This window comes from Siphateles boraxobius, unplaced genomic scaffold (assembly GCF_051911475.1).
Source record: "Siphateles boraxobius isolate OS27281-9 unplaced genomic scaffold, OSU_SipBor_1 56, whole genome shotgun sequence".
Classification (NCBI taxonomy): Eukaryota; Metazoa; Chordata; class Actinopteri; order Cypriniformes; family Leuciscidae; genus Siphateles; species Siphateles boraxobius.
In genome coordinates this window covers 7,050,805-7,069,828 of record NW_027509182.1, presented here as the reverse complement: position 1 = coordinate 7,069,828, position 19,024 = coordinate 7,050,805, and the positions used below count along the sequence as shown (strand labels likewise).

Genomic DNA, 19,024 nt, shown 5'->3' with positions numbered 1-19,024 from the left:
TCATTCATTTTCAATGGAAGCTGGCTTCTCTAAGCTGCAAGGAGCGTCAAAGCCCTCGGCGTCGCGTTTTGGGCGTTTTGAGCGTCAATCAGAAAGTTAAAAGAAGCTCAACTTTATGGTAATGAGCTATGACGCGGTTCAGCGGCAAGCAGCGGCAAAACGCCAGAAACCAATCAGAATAAAGACGTCCCTCACTCTGGCTGATTCCGGAGAAACATACGATGTGAACTTTCGTTCCTACCAAAACATTAGTTCCGAGAAAATGGAGGAGAAGCTGATAATCGCTGTTGCTGGGTTTCCTATCATATATGATATGACGTTGTTTGCTTACAGGGACCAGTTACAAAAGAACGAGGCATGGGATACGCTCGTTTTAAGCGGGAATGCAATTAATGCAAATAATAGCCTACTGCAAATAATAATAATAATAATAATAATAATAATAGCTAATTATTTTTTTTCCCCCGACCAAATGTGACCAAAACGGTTATAAAAATGCTGTCATTATAAAAGGTTTCTTCAATGTATTGCTTGTTTTTTCTGTTTATTACATTTCATGTTGTGACACTTCTCTTCTCCCTACTACGTCAGAGCGTCCAAAGCGTCAACGAGCTTCCCTGTGCTTTTTGACAAGCGTCCTTGACAGAGCGGCCTGAGCTTCTTTGACGCTCAAGTCGGCGGCGGTGTGAACGTACAGTAAGTCACTTCTGTGTTGGTTTAGAGAGAGAGAGAGAGAGAGAGAGAGAGAGAGAGAGAGAGAGAGAGAGAGAGAGAGAGAGACGAAGGTTGTCGCTTGTAGAATACGCTTGTTTGTTCACACTGAATTCACGCTCCTCTATCCTTTAACTTACTTTCAAGATCTGCTGTGAATTATTCATTGACGCTTTCGGTATCACGATGATATTCAAAGTCACATTAGATGTAGTTAACCTTCAATAAAGCACACAAACGGTACCTGATTATCATTATAACCTTGTATGTTGTTCCAGCCACAACATCGCAGAAAAATAGAAACCGTTTCTAAAACAGATTCGGATTGTATTACCGTCACAGCTGGTTAGGACAAAAATTCAGATTGACAAGGCAAAGAAACCGTCGCGTTAGGTTAGGACACGGTGTTAGTCTGAACAACATGTGAAAATCATGTTTTGGAGGCTGCACAAGGATGAGAATTAAATACACCTGGATCAGTTAACTCAAGAGGAAGAGAGAAAGCTTGAAGCAAAAGAAAATTTTAAACTTCTACTTATGCTAAAGGCTCTGACTGAGAGACCCCAAAATTGGTGAGGGAATTATACAGGCCCACCACAATCAGTGTGCCAGATTTGACAACTTTCCTTCAAACGGTTCTGAGGACTGCCATAGACTCCCAGCCAGAATAATAATAAAAAAAAGAATGGCAAAAAAAAAAATTTCACCAGCAGGGATATGCAACTTTAGTGCTTGGCCCATTACAGTAAAAGGTTTTAATTTGGTTCCCCTTATGTTGTGCAATGACATTTGAAAGTTTTATCTTTAACACAGAGGGCAGGAGGAAAGACTGCCTCGTGGTATGCTTGCAAAACCCTGTGAAGAGGCAACGTAGGGGAGAGTTCTTATCTCTGAAAGTGAGTGGGACAAATTGGAGAGCGCTCGAGCAAGTCACACAGTATAATTACAATAATGAGGGCTATTTGTTTTTGCTCTTTTTTTTTAACTAGTAAAACTAGGGAATTTAGTTTCCTTTAGGCAGAGAACAGAGATACAGAGGTGGACAATAAAAGCAGATGACAGACACATGAAAAAGATGTTTGTTCTCTTACAAAATGAGACTTCAGACAAACACACAGGACACAGATCAAACCTGAAAAACACAAGGGTCATACTATGGGCAAATAAGAGTGACAGAGGATTCCTAAACATCTTAAACCAGAACACTGGTAAAACATCACACTCAGTTTATGTGGACTATGAGTAAATCAATAAATTAGACCACATGTATGGGGGTAAAATTGTTGGCATTATTCCAAATAAATAGATTGAGATTGACAAACATTTTTTTCCCGCTAACTGTGCATTTATAAATTGCTGCACACATTTGTGAATCTCTTCTTGTGTATTTGTAAATCCCCTCAAGAATTTGTGGAATTTGAAACACTTCAAAACACACGTTGCTTGCGCTATGTACAGCAAAATACACAAATAGGTGGACTCCACCCACCGTTTACTCAAGCCAATCAGATAACAGCCACATTGAGCTGACCAATCGTAGCACGTTCTTTCTACAACCAATCACGGTTTGGCTTTTACAATCAGGGTTGTCTTGCCCTGAATTAACTATGCTCATTCATCTGCATTGGCTCAAATATGAAGTGCAAGGCTAAGGCCCATAAAATTGCTACAGTAAAAGATGTTTAAAATTTGGATTTTGTTAGAATTAGACCATAAGACCATCAAGCCAAGGCACATTTTTTAGCCTTTGAAAATGCCAGAGAAACAGCATCTTTGTTATGGGAACAACGTGTTATGGAAGCGTCAGAACAGAAAAGATAGAACAGAAAAGCATCAATAAGTTGCTGACTAATGAACAACTGGATTCAACCTCATGTTTGTGTAAATATAGGTAATATTACTGTCACAGCACCCAACAGCTTTTCCCACTTCTTCCGTTAAGTTGTAATGGTGAATATGCAGCAGGTCCGTGGATCTAATGATCTATAGAGCATTATAAATAGAATTTTAAACATTAAATACCTGTATTACGATTCATTTGGTTGTAGAGAATATACAGGTGGGTTCTTTTTAAACATGTGACACTTGCATTCCAAGAGATATAATGCATGAAAGTGCATGCCCAGCAGCAGACAAGCGATATGCATTTATTTATCCGTTAAAACACTTGATCAAATCAGACTTAATAGTTTTTAAGGGCAAAAGTTACTTGCAATAAATGCAAAGATGTATTTGTCAGCATTGCATTATCCACTACACGCTGATGCTGAGGCTCTTAATGTTATATCACTGATGATCATTTGGGCTCATATTTGGTATTCTACATAATATTTATGTACTATAGCTAATTGCGATTGGGCATTAAAAGACAAAATCATCCGTTCTACCCCGTGCTAGGCTGTGACTGGACAAAGCGAATGTGCAAAAAATTTGTCCTCCGTGTAATTGCATGTTGTATAGCCGTCTACTTCAGAAGTAGAACTGGCATCCATTTACAGTCAGTGAATATGCGTGTCGCGCTGCGCCACGTCCAGTGTAGAGAGTATCACGATTCACGAATTATGAATTTTCAAATAGCCAGCACTAGTCAATAAGGATTATTATGCAGACACTTCATATCTGCAGGTAAGAAAACAGACTTCATGGGCAAAATGTGTTAACATTGCAAACATTACTATTTTTGTTTATTACTTTTACTATTGTTTTACATTACTATTTGCTTTTGACGCGCTGTCGTGCCATTTGCCGGCGTAGAGAGGGTGTTACTGATCATTTATGCTTGGGATCTGTGATGATCATAATTTGTGTGTAATCCTGAGTTTATCCCGTATGTAAATATAAAGACGTGTTAAACTCCAACAATCGTTTGGAAACAGGGTGTTTTAACCACACAAACAGCTCAATTTGAATGAAGTGCAAAATTAATAAGTTACCGCCCAGAGTGTAAAGCCCTACTGTGATTGGTTGTAGCGAGAACATGCTATGATTGGACAGCTCAATGTGGCCATTATCTGATTGGCTTGTGTAACCTATGTCATGAGTTTAAAGGGGTCATGACATGAGAAACCAAATTTGCCTTGATCTTTTGGTATTTAAGAGGTCTTTGTACCATTAAAACTTCATAGCTTAAGACGCCCTCCCCATTATAAACGAACAATTTATTTAAAGTCCCTGTAAAGGCAATTAAAAAAAAAAAATTCGAAACGCATTATAAATGTTAGAAATGTATTGCTAAAACATATTTCAAAGACTGTGAAGAACTGAATTGTGGAGTTAGACCGTTAAACAGTTTTTCACCATTGCTATTTTCCGGATTTTTTGGCCGGGTCTAAAACAGGGCTCGATGACGCATTGGAGCCCCTGAGCTCCTGGACACGCACCTATTTGATGACGCACAGGAGCCACTGAGGCTGGCTGCTCCCCTAACAATATAAATAAAGCACATTCGCATCAGTTTGCCGCTCAATCGCGAGTTACTGTCAGTATTATTAGTTACTAAAGCCTGCAGTTTGCTAGCTAGCAGTGCGTTCGTCACGGAAATGCGTACTACCTGGATGCGGTCACATACAAAACAGATCGGTGTCCTTATTTACATTACCGAAAAACGATCACATCAAGAAGAGGTGGATTAATTTTGTGAAGAGCCACTTTGATGGAGAGCTGAGGAACACCCGCCTCTGTAGTGATCATTTTACACAGGATGGTTGTATAAACTTTCGTCGGAGACAACTGGGATTCACTGATAATCCGCTGTTACTGGTGAATGCGGCCGAATCGACTATCTCCCGCCTCGGCCTTCATCCTTCCATCGCGCCGACAGCTGGTGAGTGTAAACTTCCCGCGAGTGGGGGTGGTTTCTGCGCAGCCAGCGGACACGCCCCCAGCGTTTGAGAGCAGAGACTACTGCTCATTTATTCAAGATTTTGATAGGCTATTTTATGTATTTGCTGGCTTTTTTTATCATTCAAATTTGGTTGGGTGGCTAATAACACATTTTTCTGTGGTGTGACAAACTCAGAACACATACTTAATTTTGACTTTACAGGGACTTTAATCAAGCTCTAAATACAGCTCGTTGTGAATCCATGGTATGAAGTGACGTCACGGTACGAAGTGACGTTCCAGTCGTTTGCATATGATCGCCTCAAGCGCAAGGTGACTACGCCTCATTTCGCATCATCGCATCGTTGTCATGCGCACAGGTGTTCAGTCGGCGTGCAGCGAGTGGGTCTGTTTACAAGAAGATTGCGATGCCACGCAGATGTGCTGTTCCTGGCTGTGGACAAAGAACATGTTTGAATACGCTGCCGAAAGATCCAGACGTCAGGGGAAAATGGTTGCAGTTTATTTTTTGCGGACGTCCCAGTCACGGCAGACTCTGCAGTGTTAATGTAAGCTGTCTTCTCTACATTTCGAGGATGACTGTTTTGAGAACAAATCGCAGTATGATGCTGACTTTGCGAGAAAACTTTCGCTTAAAGATCAGACCGTGCCGACTATTCTAGGCCCAACAACGACGCCGCACACAGAAAGTAATGTATTTAATCTTAAAACTACTTTTTAAAATTTTAATTGCAGTTTCATTCAATATGAATAATCAGTGTTTTTACTTAGTTTACTTGCATATTGTTTTCAGACTCCGTCATGTTCAGGCCCCGTATTAAAAGATGCAGAATGTCAAACTGACCGACCCACTCAGACAAATAATGTTCAACTGTTAGCAAATTATAGGATGAGTACGCAACAATAACCCGTTTTCAAGTGTCTCGGGTTACAAATGACATATTAATTCAAATTGGTTTCACACTTTCCATGTGGACACGGGCTGATCCATTCTTAGTTGTTATGGTGATGGTTAATTTTCTTCTGATTCCTCATCTGATTCCAGCTAAAACATATAGGGTTGTATCATTGCAAGAGCCTGCTGCTAATGTAAACAGTTACGCAGAATCCGCACATGTTCTGTCTAGGAGGCATTAATAATTTATGTATAAGCACTGACGTTAGCCAATCATAACAGTGGGCGTTAACACTGAACTCTTAAAGGGGAAACACCCCCAAAACAGACTGTTTTGAATCAGAGGATGGGAAACAGGGTGGGAAAAGGTCATAAATCACTAAATTTTAAAAGGTTTTTGTCAAAAAAACTATAATAATACTATATTTGCACCTAAGGGAACATAATAAAACAAAAACAAAACCATGTCATGACCCCTTTAAACTAATTTTGAACCAGTCACAGAAGACTAAGTGTGACTCTGTGGAGGAAAGAAAGAAACAGCAAGAGCAAGAATGGAAAAACCACTCAGACATCAAAAGTAAGTATTAACTAAGAAATGTGTATTTTTAATATCCTTTTTAGATGTGTTTTCTCTTAGTAACTCTTGAAATGAAAAAAAAAAACAGAAACGCATAGAAACAACATGTGCCTCATTTACTTAAAAGCAAATGAAAAACAAAGACAGTGTCTCAGTTCAAATGCAATGTCTCAGTTCAATTGCAATATCTCAGTTCAGATGCAGGAGAAAAAAAATAATAATTATAAAATGATGAAGAGGGGTCACACGGAAAAAATGGAATAGTGCCCTTAGTCCATGAAAAAAATCAGTATCTCAATCCAGCACGTCCGGAAGAAGAAAAAAAACAACAATTCAATCCAGTCCAAGCAACGTGAACACAGCAACAGGCAAGGACAAATCCTCGACGACAATCTCAGACGCAGCATCTCAGGATCGACCGCAGGAGGAACATTTACACACATATGCACAGAAAGAAAAGGGGAGTAAAAAAAAAAAAAACCCGGCCAAGGAGAATATAATCTAAATAATGAAACGACTCCTCTAAACGCACATTGATTAGGCCTTATTTCTTCAATAAATCGTTGCTGCTTCTCTTCACGCAAATCTTTCTTTTCTTTAACTCAAAAGTGTCGACATTTAAAAAATCTTGTGTTCAATACAATCTATTTTAAAGGTTTCACTCTCAATTGAAATGATTATAATCTCTTATCAGAGCTCTGTACAGCAAACACTCGCTTTCTCACAACTTCTCTCCGACGTTCTCTAGGGGCGGAGAGAAGCCAGAAAATCTTCCAGGATAACATCAGGGCTTCTGAACACTGCACAGGATTGGCAGCTGAAAGTGGACTTGGGCAGACAGCTTAAGTTCCCCCAGCATGTCATCGAGACCACTCTGTGACCTGACATTAGTCACGTTTCCATTACAGATTTGCGCAAAACGTTTGCAATCTGTCCTAAATGTCGACAAAAAACTATTGCGAAATGACGGCGTTTCCATTAAGCGATGTTGTGTGACTAAAAATTAATATTTTTCCTCTCGCGAGAAATCATTGCAAAAATCGTGCCACTGCACTGGCCATTATTATTAACCGACGGAGACGTATGTGTGTTATCCAGTCATTAATGGCAAGGAAAGACCCTTATACTTGAGAGCGGCACATTATGAGGTGTTTCTGGGAGTTTCTCATATCTGCTTCGAGGTTTTGATTGTGGCATTTCTTTGAGGTTTAGAATCCAGCATTCCTGTAATTCTTTTGCCTTTTATGAATTTAATAAAGAACTCTGTCTCGTATTCTGTCCAAACATACCGCGTCTTCTACGTCAGGTGACCTGTAAATGCGCAAAAACTGTTTCCATTGCAGTTTTGCGAAATATTTATTTTTCGAATTGCCTGAAAAACCACCTCATGCGAGTGTAAACATTTTTTTGTGATAAATAGGAGTTTTTGCGATATTGACATGTTTCCATTGGGCGTATTTTCAATTCGCAATTTCAATTTGGGCAATTTGAAGGGTAATGGAAACCCGGCTACTGTCTTGGTATCTTAGGCAACAAAGAACCTGGTCATGGTGGAGCTCACTGTGCCATGGGAAGACCGAAAGGAGGAAGCCTTTGAGAGGAAGAGGGAGAAATATGATGGCCTTGTCAGCGACTGCCACAACCAAGGCTGGAAGGCAAGGTGCTTACCTGTGGAGGTGGGGTGCAGACTCTTTGCAGGGAAGTCCCTCTACGGGGCCTACACTGCACTCTGCATCACAGGTGAGAGAAGGTGAAGGGCTATTGGTAATAGCACAGAGACTGCAGAGAAGGCTTTGAGGTGGCTCTGGATCAAAAGAGCGGATCCGTGGTTAAATGCTGCTAGGGCACAAGCGGAGGCCTGATCAACCTCAGCTGGGTCGCCTGAAAAGGGGTGTCTAATATTTCGAAACACCCGATGAGATCAGGAACATCACTGATTATGTGCCATAGCTTAGCATCAGAAGATGTATCATTTCAACTGTACATCAAACACTCGCTTTCTCAAAACTTCTCTCCAGTGATCTTTAAGGGAGGGACTGACCTCTAGCCTTAACCAATCAGCCATATCATTACTAGTTTCCACTTGCATAAACAATAATTATTTTTATAATTATTTTATTATTATAATCACATTGAGTAATTTAGATACAATTCTTTTAACATATAAAGCACTTTTATTTCTGAAGTTTCTATTTTAACTATTTAGTGACCTGGGTGACACTAGAGTAAACGGTGGGTGGAGTCCACCTATTTGTGGATTTGTCTGTACATAGACGCTATAAGTGTTTCAAAATCCACAGATGTGCGGAGATTTCACAAAGAGATTCACAAATGTGTGCAGCGATTTACAAATGCACAGGAAGCAATTCACAATGTCAGGCAGATTTGGGTTTTTGAATTAAAACACATTTGTAAATATTTTTATTTTATTTTGCAAATCTCTTTACATTTCTTTGTGGATCTTCATCCATTATTTGTGAATTTGACAAATTTTTGTGAATCTCTTAACATTTGTTTGTGAATCTCAATCAATTTCTTTGGAATAATGCAACAATTCTATCCCCATACACATGACATTCCTTACATTTTAATTTGTTAAATACATTGTCTAATATGATGATGCTTTTCCCTATCAATATAAATGTACAATGTTACCATGTTTAAATCCATAAATCCATACCCCAGGATTCCACAGATTTTGTAAGCAAAGAAAGAGTCTGGGCCTGCTAATGAGTCACGCTGCATAACACTGACACTTGTCAGGGCATTCATGTCCCATGGTAAATTTAGGAGCATGAGCAACATATACAAGTAAATTGTTACATTATCTAAAGTAAATTGTTTGCCCATGCAAAACTCAAAGTCATGATGTTAGCGTGAAACACGGTAACACAAACGCTGTCGGCTAACATCAGTTAACAGCATGTAGGCTACAATGTTATCATCTAAATGCCTATTAATAAAAATGATTGAATCAATAAATGAACATTTCAGAAGTTTTTATTTTTGACAAATAGCATATTCAACTATAAACAACAAAATTATGAAGATGGTAGCGCTGAGATTCGAACTCGGAACGCTTGAAACACCACGAGGCACATGTTGACCACACAGCTATCGTCTGAACGCTGTTTTATGAGCATGAGCTTTATGTCTTATGCTTACGCAAAGCCTCATTGATGTGACATTTTTCTATTGCAATATTTATGTTGAAATGTTTCAAAGATAATTATGCTAATCATAATAAATCTACTTTAAGCCCATTTAATTATTAATTAATCCTAAATCACAAATGCTGCCGACTAACATCAGTTAGCAAGTCCTGACAATGTTTTAATTTTACGATCATTTATTTTAATTTACTTCACAGTTCTACTAACAAATTAAAATAACACGAAGTATAAGACACATAACCTTTAGAAAAACTGGGCACATAATGTTAACCTTTAGCCTACTTTGCTTAAATTTGATGCAAAAATAGAAGCCTACATTCGTTTCAGTTCTAAATTTGAACTGTAATTTCAGTATTGGGATCATAAATTCGTTTAACTACAATGTTTCAAAATTCTGAAAAATGTATTTTAGAGTTAAGGCAGGCAGACATACACTGCGAGTTTGGACACTCCTGAACCACTGCACATTACGAGCCATTAAAAGTCAGTAAACCTGATAAACGCATCTGGTAGACCGCATGACTGTATTGCATGGTGAGCCGGCGGCAATCACAATTCACAAGGTTTTGTGCTAAACACGGAAACCGGAGCTTTCAGTGTTGCTGCTATAGCTTCAAGTAGAAAAAAATAATATAAAAAAAGACAAGTGTGCAAATGATTTGGTGAAAAGCAGAAAAGAGCACAGCAATTCCTTTCAACAAAACCAACTAGAGTGTATATTTATGTGTGTGTATGTGTGTGTGTCAGGGTATTCGCACGCTGTAGGGTTGCAGCCAGCGGGCTATAATATTCAAAATCGGGCCAAAATTTCGGAAAACATGTTTATCAATTTATCAGGAGGTGCTCGTAACATACTCAGCTAGGCTCCTCTTACACAATGCGAACTGCGACCATACAAGGAAAAACAAGCTACATTTCCAGAGAAAAAACAATACAAAACACCTGCAAACTCATATAACAGCAAAAATCGCAACCTGGTACACTCGGCTTTAGGGCTTGGATATTACTAGTTGTATATAAAACAGTAGAAGTCTATGGAATGTCCCCATTTAGATAGTCAAGTAAGTGTGTGTGTGTGTGTGTGTGTGTGTGTGTGTGTGTGTGTGTGTGTGTGTGTGTGTGTGTGTGTGTGTGTGTGTGTGTGTGTGTGTGTGTGTGTGTGTGTGTGTGTGTGTGTGTGTGTGTGTTTGTGTGTTTGTGTGTGTGTGTGTGTGTGTGTGTGTGTGTGTGTGTGTGTGTGTGTGTGTGTGTGTGTGGCCACTCACTTAGTAAGGGTCGACTATGGTCCATAACGTCTTCCTCCAGACCCGGGTTGAAACTGCTTCGATCGCTTACCAAGCTGGAAGGGCTTTCCATGTGAAAGCTAGTTAGAGTTTGACTGGTGTTACTGGAGAGCAGAGGTGTTTGCACTTGGCCTCCACTCGATTCTGAGTGAAAAGACTTTCACAATTAAAAACATTATTCTAACTTTAAAATCAAAAGAAAATTTGAAATTCAAATTCAAAGTTTAAGATGTAGAGGGGAGTGTTTTAGGGAAATGTATGTGAAAACAGTCATCCATTTTTGTGACATTAGTAGCACACTAATTTCACAAAGGAGTTAAGGCACGCTTTTGTTCAACGTAGGGGGTTTTTATTAAAAAAAGGAAAATAAAACTGAGCCTTTTCTAGGAGGTTCGTATTACCGGAATCTCTTCTTTGATCGGTCTCGAATATGAAGGTCTTCCTGTCACTGCTGCATTCACTGAGCTCGGCATCACTGCCATCGCTTTCACTTACGTAAACTTTAGAGAGAGAAAGAGACAGAAAGACAAAATGTGAGAATACACGAGAAAAAAAAGCAACAGTGGGTGATACAAGATAAAAAAGCATAGTGTTGTATATACACAAGGATATACAGAGGTCTACATGAACAGGGATAGTTCAACCAAAAAATTTAAATTGTGTCATTTTCTCACCATCCCAAACCTGTATGAATTTATTGAACACAAAAGATTGAATATTGGTAACAATTGACTTCCACATGAGGTCCATCAACTGTCTGGTTACCCATATTTTTCAATCTTCGTTTGTTCAGCAGAAGAAAGAAATTCACATAGGTTTGGAACAACTAGATGGTGAGTAAATCATTTTTTGGGTAAACTATTCCTTTAAACATAGAAGACTCCACTATCCAATATCACGAACACTGATAAATAAACAGTTTACAGTAAGGCTACGGTAATAGCAGTCCCAAACTAGTTTTTTAATACAATAAAGTTAGTACGTTGATATGTTGATATGAGCGTCAAAAATATAGAAAATAACAGTGAAAATAGTGGTATTTTGGGTTAAGGTTACAGAGATAAACAATACTAACATGATCTGTTAATAAAACATATGGACACTCATTCTGATTAATATAATAAACACGAGAGGTCCCTTCCCATCAAACACACAACTTACTAGTTATGTAATTTATAGGTATTTTTGGCAATTTGGTAAAAACTGAAAACGTTACATGCTCTTAATTTAAGTTATTCTTTTTATACAGTGAAGTGATACACAGTGTGCACTTGCATATTAGCATGCACGAGTAAGAGCCGAGAGCACAATATACTAAATATATACTAAGCTAATATTGAATCAGGACAAAGCATTTTTCTCCAGTGACCGACCGACCGGTTTAGAAACACTGTTCTACAGCACAGTGACATGAAGCACATGAATGCATTCATTCTGAAACAATCTGTAAAACGGCAAACGGCAGGGTGAGAAGGTAAATTGGAAAATAAAAAGTAGAACAGAGGCATGGGTACAGAGAGACAAAAAAAATTAGTGTGCCTCTACAGTAATATCATTCACTTCTTCATTCCATTGTTTCTCCTTTCATTTTCTGAGCAAAGACAGGTAAGGATACCCTGAGGAACTTCTGAGTGGCTTCAAGTGGGCATGGACCTTGAGACTGTCTTTCCAATGCCTTCATCATCCCAGCAGAACATGCTTGCCCCTGATCAGCGGCTTGAGCCCAAGCTGAAAATTAATATTTTTATCGGAGAGAGAAAAGGCAAGCTTCGGATCAGCACCGTTCTGCCTTCCAATTTGCTTCACCCCATCTGCCATGGTTTCAATCACAGAAAGGAGGATGGAGGTGCAGTGTTGTGGTGTGTGTGAGCAAGTCAGAGAGAGAGAGAGAGAGAGAGAGAGAGAGAGAGAGAGAGAGAGAGAGAGAGAGAGAGAGAGACCCATCTCCAGTCATTTACTCTCTTTCTCTCATTCTCTATACCACCCGTCTGATACCACCCACCTCTCCAATCTGGTATGATGAATACGGCTATAGAGCAGCAAATTCTGTCGTCATGCTGAATAATTGTTACACACACGGGTTTGTTTGCCCTGATCTACTGTTTAAACCATCAAAAAGCGTGTTTGTGAATGCATTTTCATGTTTACCAACAAAAAAACAGTGTGTGTGAGTCATAGGCTAAATATATTTTACAAAAGACAAATCTTCATGTGCAAGGCTTCAGTTGATACTCAAGTCAAAACTGACCTGCAACACAATAAGGTGTTACACTGTCAAACGTTTGCATCTCTAAGATACTGTACTCTACGGTCTAAAATAAAACACCATCTCAAAATCTGGAGAAAACAAAAACAATTACTTTTATTTTGAAAGTCTTAACCCATTTCCCAAGTTTCATTCTTGTACTAAAAACTATAGCTGTGTTAAAATTCGCCCCCTATACCCCGATTCACTATTCCATATATTCCCTGCATTACCCCACTTATAGAGTTCAGTTTGTGCTTGCTGTTTAATAATTTAAAACTTAGCAAACTGGCAGAGTAATAATGAAAAGATTTATCTTGAACTCTGTCATGGAAACTAGCATGTATACACCTTAATTAAACTTAATTTAATAATCAATTAAAAAGGAATTTACACGTGTATATTACACTGCACCCACATTGGACCAGCGGTTATAAGGGTATAGGGGCGATATACGACACAGACTATGATTTGTTTTGTTTTTAAACCTACGTCTTCTGGGTCAAAACTGACCCCAATGCAGTAGGGGGGTTGAAAAAACAATAAATTAAGATACTTTAAATAACTGGTTCTCAACTGGTTTTACTGGACATGAAGTGTTGAATCCAATAACAAAACTGTTGTACAATAAAAATATCTATAAAATCAAACAATTTCAGTTAAAAATCACTTATTAAATAAGTATCTACACTACTAAAAATTCTGTTTTTCAACAACAAGATTAGCTTAGCTATTTGTTAAAAAAACACTTTTCCAGTTATTCCAATAAGATTAGTATGAACACTTTCCAAAAGGAACATTGTAGCATGACAAAGACAAGAAAATTATTACCACATCAAAACTATTGCTCAAATAAACTTTTTTTTAGCGAATAATAAAAATAGGGCACAATGGGGGCGGGGCTAACTGTTTTTTACCATGTATGATTGCAGAAAATATTTACTGTATGAGTTTTCATTGAACATTGAAAATTTTGTGGTAAAATACATCATTAAAGTGGTTTTGCTTAAAAATTTTATGAGATGGAAGGGTGGACAGTACCAAAGTACATTAACTTGAGTACTGTACTTAAGTACACTTTTTTAGTATCTGTACTTTACTTGAGTATTCTTTTTTCTGGAAACTTTTTAATTTAACTTCACTACATTTAAAAGACCAATATCATACTTTTCCCTCCACTACAATTCTTTCATGGTCCTTGAGTAGAAAGTAGTAACGTCAGTCAGGGGCTGATTTGGTTGAAGGGGTTGCGTTTTTGTTGGAAATGAAAGTCGGGTTGACGTCAGAACCCGATGTCTGTTTGATAATGCCATTTGGGTGTCCGAAACCATTGTGGATGTTATTGAGTGCACTTATTCAATCTCACATTCAATCCTACTACTGGAACTGTGTTCTAGAAATTAATTTGATATTGATATAAGGGTAGGTAGGCAGGCATAGATGCAGGGGCATAAGGTACTGTAAGTATTGCATACAACAATGCAACAATAATAAAACAATGCATTGAAATTTACTTTTGATACTGAAGTCCTTTTAAAAACAAGTACTTCTGTACTTTTACTTAAGTAAAAATCAGTCTTTACAACTTTTTCTTGTAAAAGAGTAATATTTGACCAGTAGTATCTGTACTTTCACTCAAGTAAGGAAGTTGTGTACTTTGTCCACCTCTGGCCTTTTACCTCAAGTGTGGGACAGAGCAAAAGAAATCCAGTATTGATACAAATACTTTAGGTAAAGAAATATGTTTTGCATAACATATAAGTTAACACTTTTTCAAATCAATCACAAACACAAAATGTAATATGGCTTTACAGTAGTAAAAAGAATAATATTTTATTATATGATATAATTAATATCTCATTTTTAAATATAATGATTTCATTATAAATATTGGTTATTATCTCTTAGATGGACACCTGCTGTACTTAATAAATATTATTAAACATCTGAATCTAACTATGTCACCAAGAGAAAAAGAGAAAAAAATTGGAAAAAGAAAAAACAAAATAATCCCTTGGTAGGGGAAAATAAATATATTAACCCCTTAAATGCATACCTGGGGTCTTTAGTCATTCACTACCCTCCTCCTCATATATTTTTTAAAGTTAAACATCAACCTTCTTAGTTTTCCTTAATCAGCTGATTATAAATAATATAAGAAAAAAAGTAACTATAAAAGAATGTCTGTTTTTTCATAAATGTTTTGTGAAAATTGTATAGGGTCGTTAATGACCCGAGGTGTGTAACAGTGTACAGCATTTTTTTTTTATGCAATTCACCTTTATTCCACAAGGTAGCAATGTCTGATACACAGTGATGAAGTGACATTTCATTAAAATAGGAAATATCATCAGCGAAACTTGAAATGGCTCAGGGATTTATTGCAGAGCAAGTACTGAATCAGATTACTGCAATCAAATATTACTATCATTGTCACTTGATGGTGGATCTGGTGAAGAAGCTGTAAGCGATCAAAATTCTGATTTTGAAGATTTTGAAAAATATAGTTTTGAGAATATGTTTAAGATATGAGCCAGATGCTGAATGCACTGGGAAATGAGCTCAAACGAGGACCATGATTATGGTATAAAAACATCTGCTTAAACTGAACTCTTCAAAGCTCAAAAACGTAACAATATATCCTTTATTTAATTCTTCTGTAATTGTTTCTCTAATATCAGGAGAGTTTTATATTGTCGCGATAGGTAGAGATCCATCTTTTTAGTTTTGTCGGCTATAGGCTATAATCAGGTTTCAGCAGTTCTCAGCTCAGCGGACGTATACTGCTACAGCAGTTTTCTGATCACCAGTACAGAACCGAGAACTGTTCAATCTGTCCCGCCTTAGCTTTCTGTTTCAGTCGAAATTACGTCAACGCATCACACATAGCCGCACGTTTTCAAGGCACTTTAGTGGGCCTTTTAGCTTCATGCATATGGTGTTTTTAATCAGTCTGTCTGAAAACAAAGTTGTGTTTATAAGATATCGGGTTGACACAGCAAGTACTTATGAGGATATCACTTTACATGTCAGCTAATCTGTCATCCTGCCTCCAGAATAAACTGCAATATGGACTAAACCTTGAGGTCCATTCAAAGGTTTGACTACACAAGATATGAATAACAGTAAGTAGTTAAGTGGATCACACTCTGACGGGCTAAATCCTTCTGATGAATCAAGTATATTATACCATAATATATTCTTGCGTAACAAGACCTTTAAACTGACCGCCGAATGTCTGGAATCCATAGCAGCTTTCATTGGCCAAGGACCGCCCAGAGTCTGACGGACATGCAAAGCAACCAATCACAGTTCATTTTGTTCAGCATCATGCTGAAAATGTAATATAGATGTCCCTTAAAAAAATGACTATGTAAAACTCTTGGATGTATTCTATAGTCAATTTGACAAACTTCATATATTTTTGTCGGGGTTGTATTCGCTATAACACCCGCCTCGCTCTACATTAGCCCTTACATAACATCCACTGTTTTGTTTAGTTTCTTGGTCATTATTCAGATAATTGCAAAGAAGAAGAAGAAAAAAAAAGAGGAAAAAAAAACACACCTCACCAAACTATTTTGCTAACTGAAATCTGTGAAAATGTTGAAAATGAGTTCTGACTTCTTGGTTATTTCATCTGAACCCAAATAAATGAAATAAAGCATAGTATTATTATCTAGACATTATTATTATTATTATTATAGACACCATGTGTAACTAAGACACCTACAGGCAATTGTCATTTCCCTCAGCCTATTATTTACAGTTGCCTCCTGATATTCAGAAACGTTCAGTCACATTACTAGTAATGACAGCTGAGGCCAGACAACAGAATGAAGAAAAACTAACCTCTGTTAGGGGCCAGAGTACTTCAGCTGACAGTACTTCAGCAGCCAACTAAAATGTCACTAGACTTACAGTTAAAGGTCTCTGCAGATATGAAGTGATTGTTTATTTTCAGTCAAACAAGAGACAGGCATCCACAGGGCTTCAGTCATGAAGCAGATGTGTGGAGCAGATACAATCAATACGAAATCAATCGCTGTAATATGTATCCTAACCTCTGTCTTTCTGTAACAATAAAGAATGGCTTACAGACACCATTTGTTTAGGGATATATGGAAGCTTGTTCCCGGCACAGAATAACACATTTTAAAAGATAATTGTGACTTTTTCTCTTACAATTGTGAGTTAACATCTCGCAGTTCTGACTTTATTTCTCAAAATTGCGAGATATAAAGTCAAAATTGTGTGATATACTCAGAAAGTCAGAATTGTGAGATATAAATTTGCAATTGCGAGAAAAACTATAAATTCAGACTTTTTTCCTCAGCAATTCTGTCTTGATATCTCCCAATTGTGTGTTATAAATTAGGCTAATTTCCAAAGCATTTTTTGGGGGGGATTATATAATTAAACATAGAGAATTATCCTTACCGTGACATAAAAATATTTTAATCTAAAAAAATCTACTAACCTTGACACATGATCTATAAGAGTCCTCTCTGTAATACAAAGTTTTATGGTATAGTCAAATGACAAAAAATTGGCTTCTTGCATATTAGTTACATGAACAGATCGTACATTGGATCATATGCGCCATGCAAGTAAATCATACAAGTGTCCTCACGACACTGCAAAGCTTGCAGAGATTTACAACAACCAGTGACCTTTGGCGGAGACAACAGAAATGATAGCATCGTGCTGTAAATGAAATACCTGTTTTTAAGCCAACAATGCAACCACACTTCACTTTGGAGACTTTGGGTGTGTCTCAATCTCTGTACTTATGCACTATTCCATGGCGTTTTGTTGTATAAATAGTGCAAGTAGTTTATTCACACAAAAACTACACATAAGAAGAGTATAATACCTTTAAGTACCTGGATGATGCACTACCAAAAAAACAAAGCAAGGAATGTTGGACAGTTCACACACTCAACTGCTTTATTTACGTAGCAGAGGATATCAGTCTCCGATGTTGAATGACAAAATAACCTTTTTAAAGGGGGGGTGAAATGCTGTTTCATGCATAGTGAGTTTTTCACACTGTTAAAGAGTTGGATTCCCATGCTAAACATGGACAAAGTTTCAAAAATGAAGTTGTAAGTTTGATGGAGTAATTCTGTTCCAAAAATACTCCTTCCGGTTTGTCACAAGTTTCGGAAAGTTTTTTTCGAATACGGGCCTGTGTGACGTCAGAGTCGCCGGAATTTCCTTATACGGGTCTTAAGGGCACTTCTCCCGGAAAGGCGCGCGCGCATCTGTAGCCTAGTGCGTGCGAGAGTACGCCTATGCCCATCAGAGCGCTGGGCTCGGCTGCAATTAAAAAAATGGCACCAAAAAAGTGTGTTTTTGGTTGCCAGGGCAAGACAACATTGCACAAATTTCCAAAGAACCCAGCGTTAAGGGACCTGTGGATGGATTTTGTTTTTCCAGAGCAGCAACGGAGTTGTGCAAGTGTTTTTGTTTGTTCCCTTCATTTCGACAGTAATAGTTTTATAAACAAGGCCCAGTTCAACGCCGGATTTGCAGATCGCCTAATACTCAAAGATGGAGCAGTCCCAACGATAAAGGTTCACGGTCGTGCGTTGGAACCGCAGGCGGTGAGTAAAACTGCTTCAAATGTCTGTGAGTTGTTAACTATCGGCGTGTACGTTAAGCACAGAAAGTAAACAACATGATCACATACAGTTAATGTATCTATCGAGCATGCGATGTATGGTGTGTGTTTAAATACATTTGTTTAGCTGGCCACTGTAGGTGTCAGTTTGTTTATTGTAAAAATAAATCATGTCCTCATAAACCAGTCTGTCTGTTTACAACACACAAATGTTGTAAAACTCGCGCATGACATGGTGTTCTAAAAACACTGCGCTCAAGTTCAAATCATTTCTATTTTTAAAAAAACGCTCGAGACCTTATGTTTTTCACCCATTTCACTGCCCATCTCACGTTTTTGTGAGCAAAAACGCGTTCTGTCTGAACGAGCCCTTATATTGTTTAAGTTATAAGTTATACCGTTCCAGTAGGCCTACACACCACATAGAGACGTCCTGCTGTAGTCGTTGCTGCTGCTGCTGCTGGTCGTCTTCAATCTCAGCCTCGGGATCTGATTCTGGATCAAAAATGTATGGCTGAATCTGATTGTTAGCCATGGTTTATTTTCGGATGTCACTCACAGCTTCCAGACGCTCTCAACGCAAAAGCTTCGCGCGCTCGTGTCGTGATTATTTAGCTCCGCCCACACGGTACGCCTCCACCCGCTCGGGTTTTTCCGGAAAGACTCGG

General features: G+C 38.1%; 1 protein-coding gene across 1 annotated transcript in view; it reads right to left on the bottom strand.

Annotated features, from left to right (window-relative positions):
- LOC143715006 (rab effector Noc2-like) overlaps positions 1–19,024 on the bottom strand; it is a 175,061-nt gene that overhangs the window by 91,794 nt on the left and 64,243 nt on the right. The window contains exons 7-8 of the mRNA XM_077206578.1: positions 10,887–10,985; positions 10,468–10,629 (exon numbers count right to left, since the gene is read on the bottom strand). Of these exons, the coding sequence (XP_077062693.1) occupies positions 10,468–10,629; positions 10,887–10,985 (261 nt within the window). The remainder of the gene's footprint in view (positions 1–10,467; positions 10,630–10,886; positions 10,986–19,024) is intronic.